Below are 21,827 nucleotides of genomic sequence, written 5' to 3'. Positions count from 1 at the left end.
GTCCGTCTTTGGGCTCCGAGTCCTGCAAACCAGCTCCAGGATGCACAGGGGAGCGTGGACACTCTCTACACCTGCTAGATGGACTCTGGCCACCCCACCCGCACCCTCAGGATGCCATCAAAGAGCCTGTCTGGAGGTCTCAGCACCCAGGGCGTCTGAGAAATGTTCACAGTCAACACTCGGCTCCCCGGAGCTTCACTTCACCTTCCAACTTCGTCATACCAACTACTCCACGTGGAGGAGAAAAGCAGACCATGGACAGATTTTACTCCTGGATCCAAAGGACCAAAATGGAAGCAGGGATGATGAGTGGGTGTTCTCTTCTTCTTCATTTCCTTTGATGCCATCACAGCATTTCACTTGAAATGAACCCGTGTGTCCCCTCCAAGGAGCCTCCACAGGCAGAGCCTGGTATCCATTCCCTTCACCCCCACCAAGTGGCCGTCAATGGCTGAGCCCGTCACCTGCTGTGAAGTCAGGGGCATCAGGTCTCTTGTCACAGAGTAAACTTTGCCTTTTCAGTGTACAATCTAGAGATAGAATCTTTCCATCACCCAGAAAAGTTCCCCTGTGCCCCTTGGCATCAGCGTCTTCCCGTGGCCTCTGACCTGTGTTTGGGTCTCACTATTTTCCTTTTCCAGATGCCACATAAACAGAATCTTACAAGTGTCCCCTTTTGAGTTTGGCCTCCTTCACTCAGCACAACGCTCGTGAGATTCACCCGGCAGCTCCTCCGTCTCTACTGCTGACAGCTCGTCCCCCATGTGGCTGCACCACTGCTTGCTCATCCAGGGACAAGTTGAAGGACAGTCCAGTTGTTTCCAGTTTTGGGCAATTATGAAAAAGCTGTTATAAACATTTGTGTGCAGGTCTCTGTGGGGACACTTGTTTTTCATTTTTTTTCAGTAAATACTCAGGAGCAGGATGGCTGAGTCTAAGTGCACGTTTATAAGAAACTGCTCAACTGTTTTCCAAAGTGACTGTGCCATCTCCCCTCCCACCTGCACTGTAGGAAAGTCCCACGTGTTCAGCATCCTCGTCGGCACTTGGTGTTGACAGTTGTTTTCATTTTAGCCGCTCTGTGTGTGTGCCTGGTTAACAATCTATGTTTAATCCTCAAGCAATCCTATGAAATTGGTGGTACTATTATCCCCATTTCACAGATGAGGAAACTGAGTCTCAGAGAGACTGGATCACCAGTCCTGGGTCTTACAGCTGTTCAGAGACAGGGCTGGGATTCAAACCCAGACTCGGGAGCCAGGGCTTTTCATAAGATTCTTCCTCGGCCCCCAGTAAACCCCAGGCAGTGGAGTAAGGGAGAAGGCACGGGGAGTAACAGAGACCTGGACTCGAGCTCCCGCTCAGTCACTTCTTACCTGTGTCACCTCAGGTAAGTGGCATAATGTCTCTGTGCCTCAGTTTCCTCATGTGTAAAATGGGGATAATAATATTACTTACCAGAATGAGCTCAGAATCAGGAGTCAGTAAATCTATGTTTTCTCCTATAACTGCCAAGGAAGAGAAACACATGAACGATATTGCCCTGTGGAAGTTACCAGAACGGCTGACAGATGGCAAAAACAGCTAATTATGGAATCGTGACCCTACTCTGAGCCACATTCCCAAGCTGCTCTTAAGGATGCCAAGCTTCCCGGGATTAATTAAACACTGTGTTAAACACTTCCATGCACCATATAATCCATGGAGAGAGACAAATGATGAATAAAACACGTGTCATGTTCTTCATGGTTCATTCCCCACATCTCAATCCTGAGGGTCCCTGACTCACCCTGTACCCCCAACCACTCTTCCCTTCATTTCCAACTTGAGAGCTACACACAAAAGGCTCTGTCCTTTTTTCTTTCTAGGAAAAAATATGATGAATGTTTTCAGATATGCAGGACATATACATACAGCACACAGGACAATGATGAGCCCCCACGTACCCACGCCCAGCACAAGACACCAATGACCTTTGAAGACCCTGATGCCTGCCCCCCAGCAAATGCCCCTCCTTCCCTCACACCCAGTGGTGGCCTGGAGCCAGGGGTCTCAATCTAGTGCTTCCAGGACTTAAGCAGTCATTTTTAGGACCATTGGCTCCTCCCTAGAGGAGTTGAGATCAACCCAAAGGTGAGAGTGTAGATGAAGGAGAAACGCTCAAGGAGGGAGAAAAATAGAGGAAGGAAGCAGGCACCAAAAGATGTGAAGGTGGAAAATACAGGGCAAGGATCCAGATTTCAGGCACAATGATCTCTTAACGGGTGAGTTTGAAATGCAAATGTGCTTTGTACTAACCACCACTGGTCCTGAACTTGATCTACACTGCCCACCCCTCCATGCTCACCCAGAGTGCTGGGGGAAATTTGGAGCTTTTATAAAATCTGTGTCTCCTGATGTTGGAAAAACCAGGGACGGCCCAGGGAATCTGATTTCAGAACAAGACCTGCAGATACGGCTGGCTACCTCCTGGTGACCTCCCTCCCATCTATCCCCCTCCTGCACAATTCTCAATCAGTTTTCAATCCGCTTTCTTCAATGAATGAACTCCATACAGTAGAGAATCCATTGGCTTGGTAAGCATCTTCTTTTAAGAAGACAACCTTTCTAAGTCATTCACCCACTCGTGTGAATTTGCCCAGATTGCTTTGCTCCATTGCAGTTGATTCAGTCAGGTTTTAAACATGGAGCCCCTGGGAGAGTCAGACCCAGCTGGAGTCTTCAAGGTGGAGGCTTCCAGACACCTGAGAGCACGGGAGAGGAGCAGCAGGAAGAGAAGGGGTGCAGAAAGTGAGGGGCACAGATTCCAAGGACAAACCCAGCCTCTTTCAAGTGTGCTTCCCCCAGGAAAGGAAGGCAGCATTCTTCCACTTGCTTTGCTCCCTCCTCTTCCTCTGTACTGCATGCACCACTGTCCCAAGACTCGGCCCATTGTAATGAGCACAATGTTATGCAAGAGCATAATAAGGCCCGTAGGCTAGTTAGACACCCAACAACCCACAAAATGATATTTCTGCGGGGAAATGTGTCCAGAGTCACAAACCACTGACCTACAAATGTCCTCTGTGTTAGAAGGTACAGGAACGTGGCCCATGGCTAAGTGGGGAGACTCTCTCCAAGATGCCCAGCATCTGTCCCACCAGGACAAATCGGGGTACACTGAGCTCCTTTCACATCTTTTCAATGTTTCGTGCATGTTAGACCAATTTCGCCAAAATATTCAGCTTGTCAAGTTTCCATGCAGGCCCTTTTCATTATTTGAGAAATAAGCCACCACTCCATGGCTTGTTCTCTGAAGGTGCATCCTAACCATGGGATGTGGTTACAATGGAAAGCTGTTCAGCTGGAGATTTCTCAGAACATGGTGCAGGAGCAGGGACAATGTTATCAGGAACCTTTCTGTTTGGGGTTAGGATAATGGGTGACGTTTGGAGGCTGATAAGTAGGTTCCCGAGAACTTGTGCTGCATATAAGGAGCAGCTCCTGCCTCTGCTGTACGCCTTCCACCCGTCTTCCCTTCTCTGGAGACTTGGGACCCAGGAAGAACCATGAAGTGGCTGCTGCTGCTCAGCTTGGTGGCGCTCTCTGAGTGCCTTATCTACAAGTGAGTCTGGGGGACAAAAGGCGCGAAGAACAGCTTCCAAGGGGCTGCTTCCCTTCACTGCCTGTCACACTGTCTTCCTCTCCTCCCTAACTTTTTCTTCCACTCCTTCTTCCTTCTTACAACTCCTCACTCTCTTCCACTGTCTTGCGTCTCCTTCCTTGTCTGTCCTTTTTGGAGGCTGCACTGCAGACGTGGTTAACAGCCCCAGTCCTCAAGTCCAGTGCAGCTTTGGTTCCCAGCTCCATCACTGGGCCAGGCGACTTTGGGCAACCACTGAACCTCTTTGAAACAGGGTAGAAAAAAGAGGAGCATCTGCCCTCTTGACTTCCTTCCTTCTTTCTCTCTTGGACAAGCTTCCTTTACCTTCGGGCCCTTCCACAGCACCCCATGAGTGGACTCCTTCCCCAATTACACTTCCTCCTCCAAACCATCCTGTTTGCAAATGCTCTGCCACAGGGTTCCACTTGTCAAAAAGAAGTCCTTGAAGAAGAATCTAATTGAGAATGGCCTGCTGGAGGACTTCCTCAAGCAGCATACCCCCAACCCAGCCAGCAAGTACTTCCCCAAGGAGGCCGCCACCTTGGCAGCCACCCAGCCCCTGGAGAACTACATGGATGTGAGTGCAGCTCCAAGGGCTTGGCCCAGAGGAGAGAGGGGGTCCAGGGATGTTTGGAAATTGGATCAGGGCCCTGAACCCCCAGGCGGTAACTCAGGGGTCTGCTCCCTGGATCTCAAAGGCACAAGAAAGGCAGGAAAACTAACAGTCAGAGATGTTGCTCTCATTCCTTTGTTCATTCATTCATTCATTCAGTGTTTATGGATGCGGAGCACCTCCTTATGTGGCTGGAACTGTGCTGGGCCTGGGGAAGCAGCAGGGAACAAAACCAGGCACAGCCCCTGCCCTCATGGGGCTCACAGTCTAGTAGGGAGAGACCATCATCACTGAGCCTCATCATCAATGAAAAGTACAGACAGACTGAGGGCTATGCAGCGAAGGTGACACTGTGAGAGGGTGGCAGGTGGCGGCAGGGACACCTCCCTTGGGCAATGAAGGGGAAGCGGAGGTCAAGAAGGACAAGAGATGGTCCTGAGAGCAGGACAGCTTCTGCCAGCCCCTGGGACGGCAGGGAGCAGATTGCATTTGAGGAAAGGAGGCCAGTGTTCAGGGAGAGCAGACAGGGAGGGAGGCGGAGCAGAGTGAGGACTCAGGGTCGGTGGGTGGAGCCAGACCGGAGTCTCTGATGAGGGTCTGTGTCCTCACTGCCACTGAATCATCTTAACCAGGGGGTTGCCATGATCGGTGTGGAGTTTTAGGAAGATGGCTCACTGTTCCATTTGGGACCCAACAGCAATGCCCTGCCTTTCAGTAGATATTGTGTGTGCCCTGTGTGAATGAAACAAGGCCAAAGGTAAAAAGCAATGCGGCCTCTTGTTAAGAGCTTACACTGTGAAATCTGCCAGACCTGGTGCAAATCTGTTCCCTAATGGTTCCGAGCCACGTGACCTTGGGCAAGTCATTTAAATTCTCTGATCATGCTTCAGTTTCCTCGTCTGTCAAACAGAACCAGGAATTTCCACTACCAGAGGGTTGTTGCAAGTAATTAACACAATAATGTTTTTTGGAGGCTTAGCACAAGGCCTGGCTCTTGGTAAGAGCTTGGTAAAGTCAGCCCATTTATTCACTTAACAAATATTTATGAAGCATCTATTATGTGTCAGAGGCTCTGTGCATGGGGCTGAGGAAACTGTGATGAAGAAACAAAGTTCCTGGAGCTTTTATTCCGGAGGAGAAGGCAAGTAGGAGACAAATAAATAAGTATGCAAGATAACTCCATGTAATGAGAAGTGATGCAAATAAAAATCAATTAATTAGAGTAATGGGAAGAAGAAGAATGGGGGAAGGGCACATTTAGATGAAGTTGTCAGGGAGGGCCTCTTGGTGGAGGTGATGTGTGACTAGAGCTCTGAATGATTGAGAAGGAGCAGGCCGAGGAAAGATCCAGAAGAAACATTTTCCTAGCAGGAGGTAATGTAAGCACAAAGGCCCTGGGATGGGAATGAGTTTGTCATCGTCAAAGAAGAGCCAGACCAGTGTGGCCAGAACTGCTGGCAAGGGAGACAGGGCTGCTGCTGCAAAGAATAAAAATCCTGACAACGGCCTTTCTCAAAACCCACTGTACACAGCTCGATTTAGGACCAAGATATCTCCAGGGGTTTCCATCTTTAGGTGACTTCTTTATCTCCCAATCAGCAATTTACTGAATGAGCCTTTGAGCATTTATTCTGCTGGCTGCTATCAGGTTACCTACTGTCGTCTGAGATGGTGAATTCTCTAGGGTGGCACGACTAAGACATTCAGGAGGAGAGCTGAAGAGGGGACAGCAGACTCATATTAGCTGTTGCTGGTGCTTAGAAGAAACAGACAGAGGGTAACAGGGATGCGATCAGGGAAGACATCAAGGAGGAGGAGGGGTGGTCAGGCAAGGCCTTGAAGGATGGCTGCATTGGACAGGGAGAGAAAGGAAGGGAGAGCAGTGAGGGTGGGGAGCTGAGGAGGAGCCCCAGGAGGCCCTGCTCCCTGGGGGGCTCCCAGGATGGGGAGTGACCTGTGCTGTCCCCGCCCCACAGGAGGAGTACTTCGGCACCATCAGCATCGGAACTCCCCCTCAGGAGTTCACCGTCATCTTTGACACCGGCTCCTCCAACCTGTGGGTGCCCTCGACCTACTGCTCCAGTCTCGCCTGCTGTGAGTGCCTGGCCCTGCCCGGGACCCCAGCACCCACGGACCTGGGAGCCCTGAACACTCAGGGGCTTCAAATAGGTCCAATTTCAAGCCTGCTGGAGTCACTCAGGGATTCTCTCAGCGGGCATTTCCCGAGCACCTATGTGTCCAGCAAGGGCTTAAGCACCCTGGGGACAGAGGGTGAATCACACATGGTCCCTGCCCCCCAGGGGTTCAGTCCAATGGCAGAGAGCAGCTCTCCTGAACAACCACACAGCCCAGGGAACTAAGGGTGCGGGGCCCCAAAGGGAACAGGAGCTAAAGGGCTACAGGAGAGCCCGCTGGGACAAGAGCTTGACATGAGAAAGTGACTCAAAGCATGAATGAGCAGTGATCTCACTTCTAAAAAAATCATTGGTTTGCTAAGGAAGACAGTTTGTCATTGGGAGTCATGGGCAGCGTTTCAAGTTCCTTCCTCTTGCAGCTTTTTAACCTGACTTTTAATTCAGAGGAGGAGACCATGGAATCCTGCCCTTCATAATTTGGACTATAACATTGTAAGGCTGTGACCGTGACAGTGTAGCTGTGTCGTGGGCTGGTCACAGTGCTCTGTGAAGGGCTCGTCGCCATGGGCAGCGGTGGACCTGCTCTGCTCAGTGTTTGCCTGGGGTCCTTGGGAGGACTGTGGGGTTGGCTGGGGACCTTCGATCAGGGAGATGGTCGCAACTGGTCCAAGCAGGCAGGAATGGAAACTGGGGATGTTTGGGGCCCAACGTTTGGGGAAAAGGTCACTTTTTTCCTCCAAAGCCCCATCTGGAAGCAAGGCAGCCCACCCTAGAACGTCATCCCCAGCCCCGATTCTTGCTCCGGTTTTGAGGTTGATGATGTCACTTCTTATCTTCCCAGCCAACCACAACCGCTTCAACCCTGAGGATTCTTCCACCTACGAGGCCACCAGTGAGTCGGTCTCCATCACCTACGGCACAGGGAGCATGACAGGCGTCCTCGGATACGACACTGTCAGGGTGAGAACCTGCGGCCCCAATGGCTCATCCTGCCTAGTCCTATCGCCAGCTTCTGGGGACCCTGGAGGCCACAGTGAACCCCCAGAATCAGCTCATTCAGGCAACATGGGTCTCAGTGACTCCAAAGTAACCTGATTAGGGGAGGGGGATGAGGAAGTGACAGAGATGTCATAGACATTTCTAGGTGGGACAGTAGGGGGTAAGGGGTGGGATGCCTGGAGCCATCAGCCAACCTTAGCCCCACCCATGCTGAGTGCTATGGAGTAGGAGGAGAAGGTAGGAAAAGGCTCATTTCTCTTTTAGCACCTCCTCCTCTTTCTCTTCCCTCCACCTGCAGCCCCCATCCAGTCACAAAATCTCTGCGTTCATCCCCACTTCCAAGGTGTGGCAGGGGTCAAGGACTCTGATTTACCTGTGTTCAGCTTTGCATCCAATCATCAGAAACAGGAACACACAGATCCTATCTGCACTGCAGCAAATTCTCACACCAAAGCATAGACTGTGCCCATCTGGAGATCAGCTGCAATGGTTACTTCCAGCAGAATAACAAGCATTCCCAGACACCATCCCTCTCCCCTCCTTCCAGCCTGATGCCCCAGAAGCCAAGTCCCACATGAGATGAACCAGGGATGCTCAGGGCCTGGGGCTGGCACCCGCAGGGCTCAGTTAACACAAGCTGGTTGTGAACATCTTGGTTCCCCCCACTCAGGTCGGAGGCATCGAGGACACCAACCAGATCTTCGGCCTGAGCGAGTCGGAGCCTGGCTCCTTCCTGTATTATGCTCCCTTTGACGGCATCCTGGGTCTCGCCTACCCCAGCATCTCTGCCTCTGGGGCCACTCCCGTCTTTGACAACATGTGGGACCAGGGTCTGGTTTCTCAAGACCTCTTCTCCGTCTACCTGAGCTCGTAAGTCGGGCAGGGAGGTCATGGTCACCTGGCCCAGCAGAGGGCTGTATGGCGCTGGGTGCGGTAGAGAGGGTCTGAGCCAGCAAGGGACCTGAAAGGTCCGTGTCTAAGGCTGAGAGGTGCAGCTTTGTAGAGAATGGGGCCAAATCTCTCTCTGATGAACTGTCTTCCTTCATCTCATTTACCATCTGAGTCTTTCTCACCCTGAACTTACACAACTCAAATGTCATTAGCCATTTGCTCTCTAGCCCAAGTCCCCTCATCGTTGGCCCCAAAAGACTACCATTTAAAATGAGTCCACTAAAAACAGGGGCAAAATTCCATAGCAATGAGAAGAAGATTTGATCGGGACTTATATCTTTAACAATGAAACTTTTAAACAACAAACGCAGGTTTATGTCATTCGTCAACAAAATCTAGGTTCCAGCTGTAACTATGAGTTAACTCGAAGAATGAATAAAGAATACCGCAAGTGTTGGTTTTGGTTGAGTCGAGGTTTATGCAGGAATATCCGAGGGTGTCATCAGTTTTCCTGAGACACTCAACTTTCCTCTGACGCTCTCATCCTTCTCTTTTGAAGCCATTTGTCATTGTTGATGTTTTTCTTCAATTGTTAACTGTTTCGCTATAATTTCACTGTGTCGTGTTTAACTGTCAGATGTTTACAGGAAAGTTGATGTGGGGAGAGGTGATGCTTGGCCAGGTCTTTGTTAATTAATTTCTTATCATCATCCACGCTTGATTCCCTATCTAACTCGAAACTACACAGATTCAGAAAATGAATATTGTGGTAAGAAGGAGGAAACTTACAACAGGAGTAATCTACAACAGGAGGGCCCTTGTCTCATCTTGGTTACTTAATATTCAAGTCGGCTCCTAAACATCTCTGCCTTTACTGGACTTAGAGATTTCATGGGGCCATCTTACCTCCTCAATTAGATCAGGGTTTCTCAGTCTCAGTGCTATGGACATTTTGGACACACAATGCCTTGCTGTTGGGGCCTGTCCTGTGCATTGTAGGATGTTGAGCAGGCTGCATGGCCTCTATGTACTAGACACCAGTGACACTTCCTACCCCCACCCAATCATGACAACGAAAAATGTCTCAGACATTGGCAAATGTCCCCTGTGAGCAAAACTGCCCCTGGCCGAGAACCAGGGAACTCTACCATCAAGTTCTTAAGAGCAAACTCTGTCATGCATTCACTTCTCTTGAGGTCCCCACATCAACGACAGTGAGGATATGGCAGAACCACAATTCTGGAACCAGAAAACCCTGGGTTCTCATCTTGGTTCTGGCACTCCCTGGCTGTGGGACCTTGGGGAAGTCATCCAACTTCTCTGAGCCTGAGTTTCCTCCCTGTAAAGTGGAAATAATAATAATAGTGACCATTGTTTGGGTGTTGGTGTGAGGATTAAGAAACACTGTCCGTCACACTCAGCATGCCTCCTGGCACTGGCAAGAGCCCAGTCAAGGGGAGCTCTTAGGACCAACACAGCGGATGTTCAGCTGAATGAGTGAATTCCTGTCTTTCCCCCCCACTTTCAACAGCGATGACGAGAGTGGCAGTGTGGTGATGTTTGGTGGCATCGATTCCTCTTACTATTCTGGAAGCCTGAACTGGGTGCCTGTTTCTAATGAGGGTTACTGGCAAATCACCATGGATAGGTGAGATCTCCATGGATGGGCACTGTCCTGACATGGGCCTCAGACCTCATTTCTTTATAGACTCCTAGTTAAATAAGCTTTCCAGAAACCCCCTGGAAGAGCCAGTCAGGGAAACGTACCACAGGAGGAGAAGGTAGAAGTTGGATAAGCCAGAGAGACCCCATGAAAGGCCCCTACCTGGAGGAGAAGAGCTTCCTGGGACCCCACATGCTCTGCAAGGATGAGAAAGCCGCTTTCCTTCTGTTCACAGAGATAGGATACCAGCATCCCTGAGGAGAGCTGGAGGACCCACCAATCCACACGTCTTGGCATTTAGAGGATCTGTGAACTGGCACATGCCCATCCCACTCTAGGAAAAGTGTCACTATCAGTCTAGAGACAGGGCAAATGGCTGAGAAGTTGTTTCAACCCATTGCTTCCCCAATTCCACTTATGGGCCCGCCCCTCAACCATGCAAACTCCTTCCCAGCTGTTCCTCCCCTGGCTGGCCTGCTAGGGTGACTCCACGTTTGCCCAGGTGTCAGCAGTTTCCTGGGACTCAAGACTTTCAGTTCTAAAACCAGGACAGTCCTGGGCAAACTGAGACGCTCGGTCCCCTCATGTCTGCCCCAGCAGTGCTAAAACTTCCTGAGTTCCTCCCACTCCAGCCTCTGCTCCTCTCCTCTCCATCCCTCCTTGCATGCCTTCCCCTCTGCCTGGGACGTCCTCCTTGGCCACATTGGGCTGTCTGCTTCCCTGGTAAGCCCTCCCTGGTTGCTCCTCACCTCCAACACCCTCACCCTGGATTGTGTTTCTGTTCCCCTGGCCTGTGCCCCGCTCATGCGGCTCTTCCTTTGTCATAACTCATCATTCCAGCTAGACTGTGAGCTCTCTGCAGCCAAAAACTGTGCAACTGCCTCGTTTGGCATTTCATCTCCCAGGCCTAGCACAGAATAGTCACTCAGTAAAGATATGCTGATTAAATAAATGAAAGAATGAATGAGGGCGTGAAGGAGAGGAGCTGAAATTTTATGTAATTGGCCAACAGATGGGGAAGAGGGACCCTCTGGTATCACCTGGCTCCTCCTTGGGGAGATTTACCCCCTGGGGCCTCAGCTGAAAGCCCCTTACTCGCATCTCACTTTCAGCATCACCATGAATGGAGAGTCCATCGCTTGCAGCGGGGGCTGCCAGGCCATTGTTGACACCGGCACCTCTCTGCTGGCTGGCCCACTCTCTGCCATTGACAATATCCAGAGCTACATTGGAGCCAGTGAGGACTCCTCTGGCGAGGTAAGTTCAGGCTTGCTGCCTCGTCCTAGATCGAGGTGGTGGGACAGCCATGCAGAAGGAAGGCAATCCCTTCCAACCCTTGCTCTTTCCAGGCGGTGATCAGCTGCTCATCCATCGACAGCCTGCCCGACATCATCTTCACCCTCAACGGTGTTGAGTTCCCTCTGAGTCCCAGTGCCTACATCCTACAGGTAAGGGGCCTCTGGGCCTCCCACCTACATGTTCCGCCATAGAATGTGGCCACACACTCCCCCTTTGCACTAAGGAAAGTGCACTTCCACAAGCTGAAGCTGACATCTGCTCTGGACAGCCATCGGAGAAAAAGAATACGTTCAAAATAAATGCATGAATGAGAATTTGGAAGCAGTTTCCCCAAGGGGACAAGGGAGGCAAACACTGGTGGCATGAAAAGAAGATTTCTTGTTGGACTCCTGAGTCCAAGATCTGGGTCTCAATTATTAGCCCCTTGATTCTGAGCCAGTTGCAACCTCCTTCAGCCTCAGTTTCCTCATCTGAGATCCACAGCTTTCCCCACGCTCAGAGTGTGGTTAGGGTAGTCACGTGATTTTGACCACATCAACACTACAAAGGGTTGGGAAAATGGTGATCCTAACTTCCATAGGGTCAGGGCTTATGACACCTCACTGTCTCTACCAAGGGACACGTCTTTTGTCAAATGAACCACAGGCCAACTCCTTCCTTCTATGATAGCACAGGTGGAACACTCATTTTGCCCAGTGGGAATGTTATTCAGCAAGAAGGACTGATGCTCAGCTATATCCTGAGCGATGCTGATTAATTAGTAGGGGGTCAGGCCTGTCCAATGCGGGTGGCTGCAAAGCTCCCCAGGAGATTCTAATGTGCTTCTAATGCTGTGGGCCAGTGACCTAGTGAATGAAAAGAACTGACAGCTCGCCACCGAAAGGGGTCAGCATAATGAGAAAAGGGTGTGTCACCAGGGCTCCCAAAATCCTCCCAGCAGCTGAGCTCCCTAAAGCCCTTAGCTCCAGTGCTGACGTCAGCGTTTGGGCATCTGCCAGAAACACTGGACAATGTCTACGGGTCTCTGGAACCAAGTGCAGTGAACAGCTCATACAGGCAGACCCCACGCTAAGAAGACCCGAAGCCCCACACACGAGACAGGAATCTCCTCCTTGCATGTGCCTTGCAGTGGACGATGGCCCTTGACATTGACCCCTCAGCACCTGTCACCGCTGAGTCTGTTTCCCATCTCTGGTTTTATCCTCCTTTTCTCCAGGAGGATGACAGCTGCATCAGTGGCTTTGAGGGCATGGACGTCGACACCAGCAGCGGAGAGCTCTGGATCCTGGGTGACGTCTTCATCCGCCAGTACTTTACCGTCTTCGACAGAGCCAACAACCAGGTCGGCCTGGCTCCTGTGGCCTAAGCCTGAGTCTTTCAGTCCACTTCGCAGGAAGATCTGGCCTCTGTTCTGTGCCCCTCTATATGTACATAATTCTCCTCATCGTTCTTCCTATGGAATCGTGCAGGTGGAATCTTGGCTCTGTTCCTTCTCATACCAATAAATAGAATAAAAGCACAATCTTCTGAAACATGTTTTGTGGACTTGCTTCTCTTTGTCGATATCTCTCCTTCACTTCACCAGGCTCAGAACACCAGGGCAGGCGGTGGGGCGTGCAGAAATGACCAATAGGACTGCACCAAACACAGTGACAGTGGCAGCACACACTTCACAATAGAGGGAGGAAGGCAAATGGGCCTCAGTAGGTGTGGCTGCGAACATCACATGAAGACGTGGGGATCAGAAATGCCAGGCCTGTTGCCTCCTCACAGAATAGAGCCTCTGAGGTCCTGGTTGAGGGAGACAACTTCTTATTTCTCCCAAAGCCAATTAGAGATAATGAGAAAAGGAAAGAGATGAGGGGAGGTGGCCACTCATGGTGACATTCCTAAGTGGGCCAGGCAGGCACTATTGTCTATAAGACATGGGCTACAGAGGTAACAGAAGCTGACACCCCAAAATCTACCCAGCTACTCTCTGTCATTACCTGGTTGATCCAGACTAACACCTGAGACTTCTCAACAGTCTGGATGCAAGACACTGAACTGACCCGTCTCCCCATCAGTTATTAAGGAGGATGGTTTTCCAGTTCCTGAGCATTGTGAGATGTGAGGAAGGAACTGAGCGTGCCCATTAGTGAACAGGGACTATTTAGAGCAGAGTTTCTCAGAGTGAGTTTGGTAACATAATGTTCAGTGGAAAACAAAGTTTCAAAGTAAGCATGGAGCATGCTGCACTCTAGGCCCTTCTTCAATGTTCACAAGGCACCTTTCCAAGCAAAGGCTCTGAGAAGTCCTGCCGCAAAGTGCTCTGGTTCACTGTAACTCAGCTTGGCTGGATCCCAGTCCCTCACTTGCTAGTAAACCCATCACAGTCCTGCACTCCTCGACACCCACAGTGGGAGGTGTTCCCATAGCTCCTGCCTCTGCCGACAGCTGGACCCCAGACTGCCCTCTGGAGACACTGGCCTGAGGGCTGCAGCTGGGCCCCCCTGCTGAGAGGGAGAGACTTTGAGGAGCTCAGAACAAGATGGCTTTGGAAACTCTTGTGACATCATCCCCAATTTGTCATGTATTGCTCACACAAGTATAAGGTGTGAGGCTCTAGAATGGGTGGGGTGAGCTCCACCACCCCATGCGCCAGGTCTCCCAGTGTCGCTCAACTATAGCAGCTGATTTTTTAAGTTGATTTTGTACTCTGCAACTTTGCTTTAGTTGTTGATTATTTCTAATAGTTTTTTGATTCATTCTCTATGGTTTTCTATACAAAGAATCATGTAATCAGCAAACAGCGAGAATTTCTCTTCTTCCTTTCCTATTTGGATTCCTTTTATACCTTTCTGTTGCCTAATTGCTGTGACGAAAACCTCCAGTGCTGTGTTGAATAGGAGGGTGAGAGTGGACACCCTTGTCTCGTTTCTGTTCTCAGAGGGTTGGCTTTCAGTTTTTCCCCACTGAGTATGATGTCGGCTGTGGGTTTGTTGTATATGGCCTTTATTATGTTAGGGTACTTTCCTTCTATACCCATTTTCTTGAGAGTTTTTAATCAAAAACGGATGTCAGATGTTGTCAAATGCATTCTCTGCTTTTATTGAAATGATCATGTGATTTTTTTTCACTCCTTTTGTTAGGCTGGTGCATCACATTGACTTATGGATGTTGAACCATCCCTGCATCCCTGGTATAAATCCCACTTGATCATGGCGTATGATCCTTTGGATGTATTGCTGTATTCGGTTGGCCAATATTTTGTTGAGAATTTTTGCATCTATAGTCATCAACGACGTTAGCCTCTAATTTTCCTTCTTTGTCATGTCCTTGCCTGCTTTTGGGATCAGGGTGATGTTGTCTCATAGAATGAGTTCGGGAGCGTTCCATCTTCCTTAATTTTTTGCAATAGTTGGAGAAGGTTAGGTACTAAATCTTCTTTGAGTGTTTGGTAGAATTCTCCAGAGAAACCGTCTGGTCCTGGACTTTTGTTTTTTGGGAGGTTTTTGATTACTGTTTCAATCTCTTTCTTGTGAGTGGTTAATTCAGATTCTCATTTCTTCTTAATTCAATTTTTGGAGGTTGTATGAGTCTAGGAACTTATCCCTTCCTCTTAGGTTATCCAATTGGTTGGCATATAGTTTTTCATAGTATTCCCTTATTATCCTTTGCATTTTTGTGGTATCCACTGTAATTTCTCCTCTTTAATTTCTAATTTTGTTTATTTGAGGCTCCTATTTTTTTCTTAGTGAGTCTGGCTAAGGATTTCTCAGTTTTGTTTATCGTCTCAAAGAACCAGCTCTTCGTTTCATTGATACTTTCTACTTTTTTTTTTTTTTTTTGGTTTCTATTTCATTTATCTTGCTCTAATTTTTATTATTTCCCTCCTTCTGCTGACTTTGGTCTTTGTTTGTTCTTCTTTTTGTAGTTCTCTTAGATGTAGTGTAAGGTTACTTATTTGAGATTGTTCTTGTTTGTTGCGGTGGGCCTGTATTGCTGTGAATTTCCGTCTTAGAACTGCTTTTGCTACATCCCATAGAATTCAGTATGATGTATTTTCATTTTCCTTTGTCTCCAGATTCTTTTTTATTTGTCCTTTGATTTCTTCATTGATCCAATAGTTATTCAGTAGCATGTTGTTTAGTCTCCCCATATTTGTGACACTCCCAGCTTTTTTCTTATAGTCAATTTCTGGTTTCATGGTATTATGATGAGAAAAGATGCTTGATAGGATTTCAATCTTCTTACATTTATTGAGACTTGCCTTGCTTCCCCAAATATAGGCTATCTTTGAGAATGTTCTATGTTCACTAGAGAAGAATGCATATTCTGCTGTTTTTGAATGGAATATTCTATATTTATCTGTTTAGTCCATCTTGTCTAGTTTTTATTTAATTCACTATTTCCTTATTGACTTTCTGTCTGGATGATCCATCCACTGATGTAAGTGGGGTGTTGAGGTCCCCTATTATTATTGTGTTGCTGCTAATTCCTCTCTTTAGGTCTGTTAGTAGTTGCTTGATAGACTTCGGTGTTCCTGTCTTAGGTATGTTTATATTCAGAAGCGTTACGTCCCCCTGGTGCAATGTCCCTTTTATCACTATATACTGCCCCTCTTTGACTCTCACTGCCTTTCTTATCTTGAAGTCTGCTTTGTCCGATAGAAGTATGGCAACACCTGCTTTCTTTGTTTGCCATTAGCTTGCAGTATCATCTTCCATCCCTTCACTCTGAGCCTGTGTTTGTCTTTAGAGCTGTGATGTGTTTCCTGGAGGCAGCATATTGTTGAGTCTTGTTTTTCAATCCATCCCGCCACTTTGTGTCTTTTGATTCGAGAATTCAATCCATTCACTTTTAGAGTGATTACTGATATACGTGGGCCCATTACTGCCATTTTATCTCGTTTTCCCATTGTTGTATACTACCCTGCTTCTCTTCCCAAGTATTTCTGACTGCCATCTAAGCTTGGTGATTTTCTATGATAGATTTCTAAATTTTGTTTTTATTTATCATTTGTGTCTCTTTTCTGATTTTTTTTGTTTAGTGGTTACAATGAGGCTTGTATAAAAGATCTCATAAAGGAGATTGTCCATTTTCTGATAGCCTCTTATCTCCATTAGCCTAAGCAAGTTCCATGCCTTTCTTCTTCCCTGTCTAAGTTATTGTTCTCACAAATTATTCCATTTTGTGTCGTGAGTTTGTGATTAAGATGGTGTGTTTATAATTATTTTTGATACTTTGTTTTATCTTTAATGTTCTAATTGAGTGATTGCTAACTTGTTCTGATAGAGAGCTGTACTTTTCTGATTTTGCCTGTCTATTTATCTCCTTGCTCAAGGCTTTGTCAACCCTTTCCTTTTTGTTTCAGGTGTGAGGGCATCCTTGATCATTTCTTGTGAGTGAGGGGGTCTTGTGACAATGAGATCCCTCAACTTTTGTTTATCTGGGAAAGTTTTTATTTCTCCATCTTATCTGAAAGATTGTTTCATTGGATAGACTACCCTAGGCTGAAAGTTTTTGTCTTTCAGTATTTTAAGTATATCATTCCACTCTCTCCTAGCCTGTAAGGTTTCTGCTGAGAAGTCTGCTGAATGCCTGATAGGGTTGCTGTGTAGATTCTTCTCTTCTGCCTTGCTGCCCTTTACTTTTTTCTTTCTCATTGACTTTTGCCAGTTTTAATAATATCTGCCTTGGAGAAGGTCTTTTCGCATTGATGTTACTAGGAGTTCTATTGCTTTCACATACTTGTAAGTCTGGTGCCTCCCCCATGTTTGGGGAGTTCTCAGCTATTATTTCTTTAACAAGCTCCTTGCCCCTTTCTCCCTCCCTTCTACCTCTTGAATACCTATGGTTATTATGTTGCATTTCCTAATTGAGTTGGATATTATTTGGAGTACATCTTCATTTTTTTTTTGTCTTAGCTCTCTCTCCTCCTCCACTTGAAGCATTTCTATATTTCTGTCCTCTAAATTACTAATTCTGCATTCCATAATATCAGCTCTGCTTTTTAAGGCGTCTAGTTTGTTTTATATCTCATTCATTGTGTTCTTCACCTCCAGCATTTGTGTTTGTTTGTTTGTTTGTTTTTAGAGCTTCAATCTGTTTTCTGAATAATTCCTTATGCTCATTAATATTATTCCTGAGTTCACTGCACTGCATTTCTGAGTTTTCTTGTAACTCATTTAGTTTCTTTATGGTAACTATTTTGAATTCTATGTCATTTAGATGTAAATTTCTGTGAGTTGAAGATTGGTTTCTGGAGACATGTCATCTACCATCTGATCTTGAGTATTAATGTATTTCTTCATGGCGTTTGATGTGGTGGATCTTTCCTGGTGCATAGTGGTAGTATCTTGCCACAGATTCCATCTGCCACCAGTGGGGGGTGGACAGGAGACTTTTTCTGAACCCGCTATGTCTGCAGGAAGTTGTGCCCATCTGTTGGAAGCTGTGCGGACAGGGCCCATCTGCATCTTCCTACCAGCCGTCGCTACTCAGTAGGTCACTCATGAAGGCGCAGGTGCTCTGGCATGGATCCTTTCCTTTGGCTGACTGGCCCTGCTGCTGTGCCATCTGGGAGGGGATGGGAGGGGACACTCACTTGCACCTGAAAGCCAGCTCTGCCCTCACTCGTGGTCCACCTGGGTTGCGGGGCTTGTTGGGGGTGTCCACAGGATGGCTGGAGCACCTCCATGTGGAGCACCCCGCAGGTTGTGCCAAAACCCCAAAAGAGAAAGCATTTGCATGGAGCCCCACCCACTCCCCATCCTCCTCCGAGAGTCATGCACCAGCAGCTCTGTGGACCTGCAACCTAGATCACTAGATACATCCGAAGGTGGGTGTACTGGATCCCCAGGTAGCAGTGGAAGGAGGTGAGTGGATCTCCTCCCCTACCTCAGCATTCTATTGTGCTGTGTGGGTATCCTCTGTTCATTAATGAATGCCTTTTTGGTTGTATCTTAGTGGTGGAGAGTATAAGGGAACAACTCACTCCACCATGATGCTGACATCTCTCCAAAATCTATTTTTATTTATAGATCTTCCTTAAGATCTACTCTCTCAGCAACTTTCAAATATACAAAACAGTATTATTCTTTTTTTTTTTTTTGGAGGAAGATTAGCCCTGAGCTAACTACTGCCAATTCTCCTCTTTTTGCTGAGGAAGACCAGCCCTAAGCTAACAGCCATGCCCATCTCCCTCTACTTTATATGTGGGATGCCTACCACAGCATGGCTTGCCAAGTGGTGCCATGTCCACACCCGGGATCCAAATCGGTGAACCTCGGGCTGCCAAAGTGGAACATGCGCACTTAACCGTGGCACCACCAGGCCAACCCCTACAATACAGTATTATTAACTATAATCACCTAGTTATACTCTACATCTCCATATCCCCATGACTTCTTTATTTTATAATTGGACGACTGTACCTTTTGACTCTTTACTCTTTTTGCCTGCCCCCAGCCCTGCCACCTCTGGCAACCACCAATGTGTAACCTGTATCTGTGAGATGAGCATTATTGTTTTTTTAGATTCCGCATATAAGTGAGAACATATAGTATTTGTCTTTCTCTGTCTGACTTATTTCACTTAGCATAAGACCCTCAAGGTCCATCCATATTATTGAAAATGGCAAGATTTCTTTCTTTTTTGTGGCTGAATAGTGTTTTGCTGTGTGTGTGTGTGTGTGTGCGCGTGTGCATCACGTTTTCTTTATCCATTCATCCTTCAATGGACACTCAGGTTGTTTCCATATGTTGGCTACTATAAATAATGCTGCAATGAACATGGCAGTGCAGATGCCTTTTGAGTAAGTATTTTCATTTTCTTCAGGTAAATAACCAGAAGTGGGATTGCTAGATCATATGACAGTCACAAAAATACTTGTAATTTTTTTGAGGAAGCTCCACAGCATTTTCCATAGTGTCTGTACCAATTTAGATTCTCCCCAACAGGGCACATGGGTTCCCTTTTCTCTACCTCCTCACCAACACTTGTTATTTCTTGTCTTTTTGATAGTCGCCATTCTAATGAGTGTGAAGTGATGTCTTCTCATGGTTTTGATTTGCATTTCCCTGATGATTTGTGATGTTGAGCACCTTTTTGGGTAGCTATTGGCCCTCTGTTATGTCTTCATATGCCTTATTTCATTCCCTTTTCACTGAAACTCTTTGAGATAGCTACTATTATCATCCCAATTTCCAGGTGATGAAACTGAGGCACAGAGGGGCAAAGAGAGGTGCTCAAGGTCACACAGCTAATTGGCAGCAGAGTCAGGGTTTGAGCCCACAGTCCATGCTTTTAGCTGTTATGCTGCATTGACTCCTGAAAAGTATTCTCATCTCTTGGTCTTTCTCTATTGTGTTTGCCAATATGGACCTTTTTGCAGAGGTATAAAGAGGACACAGACAACTTACCGTAACACATGGTTTCAAAGTGCTGAAGTGTCCCAACACTGGCCCTTTAAAAAAGCTCCCAAATATTCTGGTTTGCTTACCCCCTGCCTTTTGGGTGATATCTAACTGGTTTCTTTCTTCTTTTTCATTTCTATCCATAATGGGCCTACTATGAAAAATCTTTGGTCAGACAACTTTTTTCAAAATTTGTGACTTGTGTTCACACCCTGCGGTCAGTAGGTGGAGTGAGTGAGTGGCTTGGTAACTCCTACAACGTGACAGTACTTTACCAGACGGGGGTGCAAGGAAAGAGGAAACTGCAGTGATGCAGCTGGTTCCACATATTCCTACCAACTCTACACTATATTTTTTGAATTTAATTTTTCCAATTTAACATTTCCATAACGTACCTTAAATGGGGCTATTTTAGGTTTTTTAAACTTCCAGGAAGACAGTGTATTTTTCCACTGATTTTGTGGCCCGGATTTCCTCTTGTGCCAAATATCTGTTTCACTCCTTTGACCTTTTGAAGAGAATGTTGTCTATTGAGGGCAGCCCCTCAGATCTGTGGATGAATCGCTGCTGCCAGGACTGGTGGGGCTGAAACATCCTGAGCCCATGAGGCCGCTGTGTTGGGAACTGCTGAGAGCCTTACAGATCTTCTCCACTTTAACCTCCACAAACTCCTCTGGAAGCTGAGAGACAGTATTCCCCCTGCTTTCTACAGACTCCTTGATTCACACACTACAAGTATACGATTCAGTGGTTTTAGGTATAGTCACAGAGTAGTGCAACTGTCCTTTTGATGATTTTTAAAATTAATATTTTCAGTTTCTTTGTCTGTTCGCAACATCCATCTCCCCCTGGTCACACTTGTTGTCTTTGCTGCCTTCTGCCTGCCTTGCCTTGTTCTCCTCCATGTGTTAAGGACGTAGGATGTGTTGGGCTCCAGGCTGACACTTTTTTGTTGGTTTTGCTGAGGAGATTAGCCCAGAGCTAACATCTGTGCCAATCTTCCTCCAATTTATATGTGGGTCACCACCACAGCATGGCCCATGAGTGGTGTAGGACCCCGTCTGGGATCCAAGCCCACAAGCCCGGGATGCTGAAGCAGAGCATGCCAATCCCAACCACTATGCTACAGGGCCAGCCTCCCAGACTGGCACTTTTAAAAAAAGATCTTTCTTTTAATAGACTTTATTTTTTAGAGAAGTTTTAGGTTCACACAAATTGAGCAGAAGGTACAGAGAGCTCCCATACACCACCTGAGCTCCCCCACATGTAGTCCCCCCACTATCACCATCCCACACTGGAGGGTGTATCTGTTACAATCGATGAACCTACACTGACACACGATTGTTACCCAAAGTCCACATTTGGGTTTAGGTTGAAGCTTAGCATGCATGGCTTCATTCCATCCTCAGAGTGTCCCTGGGCAGTCATTAGTAATATGCCCATTTTACAGATGAGGAAATGGAGGCCCAGGGGAGTATGTGCCTCGCACAAGGTCACACAGCCAATGCCCAGCAGAGCCACTTTGGTGACTATCATCCTCTGCTCATGGTTCCTTTGGGTCTTCTCTCCCTGGAGGCAGGAGCCACCTTGTCCTCGCCAGGTGTGTGAGGCCCCTCAGAGGACGAGCTTGGGCAGGTGTCTCCAGTGCAACTCGTCCCAGAGCTGCTGAGCCATCGGGGAGAACCACTGTGCATCCTGTTTCCCCATCTCTCTCTAGATTCCATGGAAGAAAGGTGGGGGATCCCCACTCTTGGAGACGTGCAGTTCAGCAAAGCAGCTCGTAGCCCCCATGGAGATACAGAGGTCCCCGTCAACTGCAGCTCCTGCCCGAGGCCCCCAGCAGCATTGCCTCAGAAGCCAGAACTCCATCTCCTTCAGCTCCTCTTAAGAACAAACCTGTCTAACACACAGACTTTACTCATGAGCCTCTTGGGAGCCCCAGGCTTGTCCTCACTCCCTTTGGGGTCGTGGGGCACATTCGCAGGGGAGCCTGGGGCCTCCCAGCCCCCTCGCCCCTCCCCAGGGCCTTTGACCCCTCCAAGAGCCTCCACTCTACCTGCAGCCTCTCCTATGGCATCTGAGCCACCTCTTGTTACTCCAGAGCCCTCATCCTCAGCCTCCATGGACCACATTGCATCCAGACCACTTTCTCTGGCTGCTGCCATCCTGACTGAAGCTCCAACCT

The 21,827-nt window shown here is 47.7% G+C and overlaps 1 protein-coding gene across 1 annotated transcript; it reads left to right on the top strand.

Moving 5' to 3' along the window:
* Nucleotides 1–3,548: 3,548 nt before the first annotated feature.
* Nucleotides 3,549–12,609, top strand: LOC124229212 (pepsin A). The gene is made up of 9 exons (XM_046644310.1): nucleotides 3,549–3,604; nucleotides 4,061–4,220; nucleotides 6,233–6,350; nucleotides 7,233–7,351; nucleotides 8,061–8,260; nucleotides 9,813–9,929; nucleotides 11,057–11,201; nucleotides 11,294–11,392; nucleotides 12,460–12,609. Exons 1-9 carry the CDS (start codon nucleotides 3,549–3,551, stop codon nucleotides 12,607–12,609), a joined length of 1,164 nt encoding a protein of 387 aa, XP_046500266.1.
* The last annotated feature ends 9,218 nt before the right edge of the window (nucleotides 12,610–21,827 follow it).

Source organism: Equus quagga, chromosome 17, assembly GCF_021613505.1.
Source record: "Equus quagga isolate Etosha38 chromosome 17, UCLA_HA_Equagga_1.0, whole genome shotgun sequence".
Classification (NCBI taxonomy): Eukaryota; Metazoa; Chordata; class Mammalia; order Perissodactyla; family Equidae; genus Equus; species Equus quagga.
The sequence above is the reverse complement of the archived record's forward strand: the minus strand, read 5'-3'. Positions and strand labels throughout refer to the sequence as shown.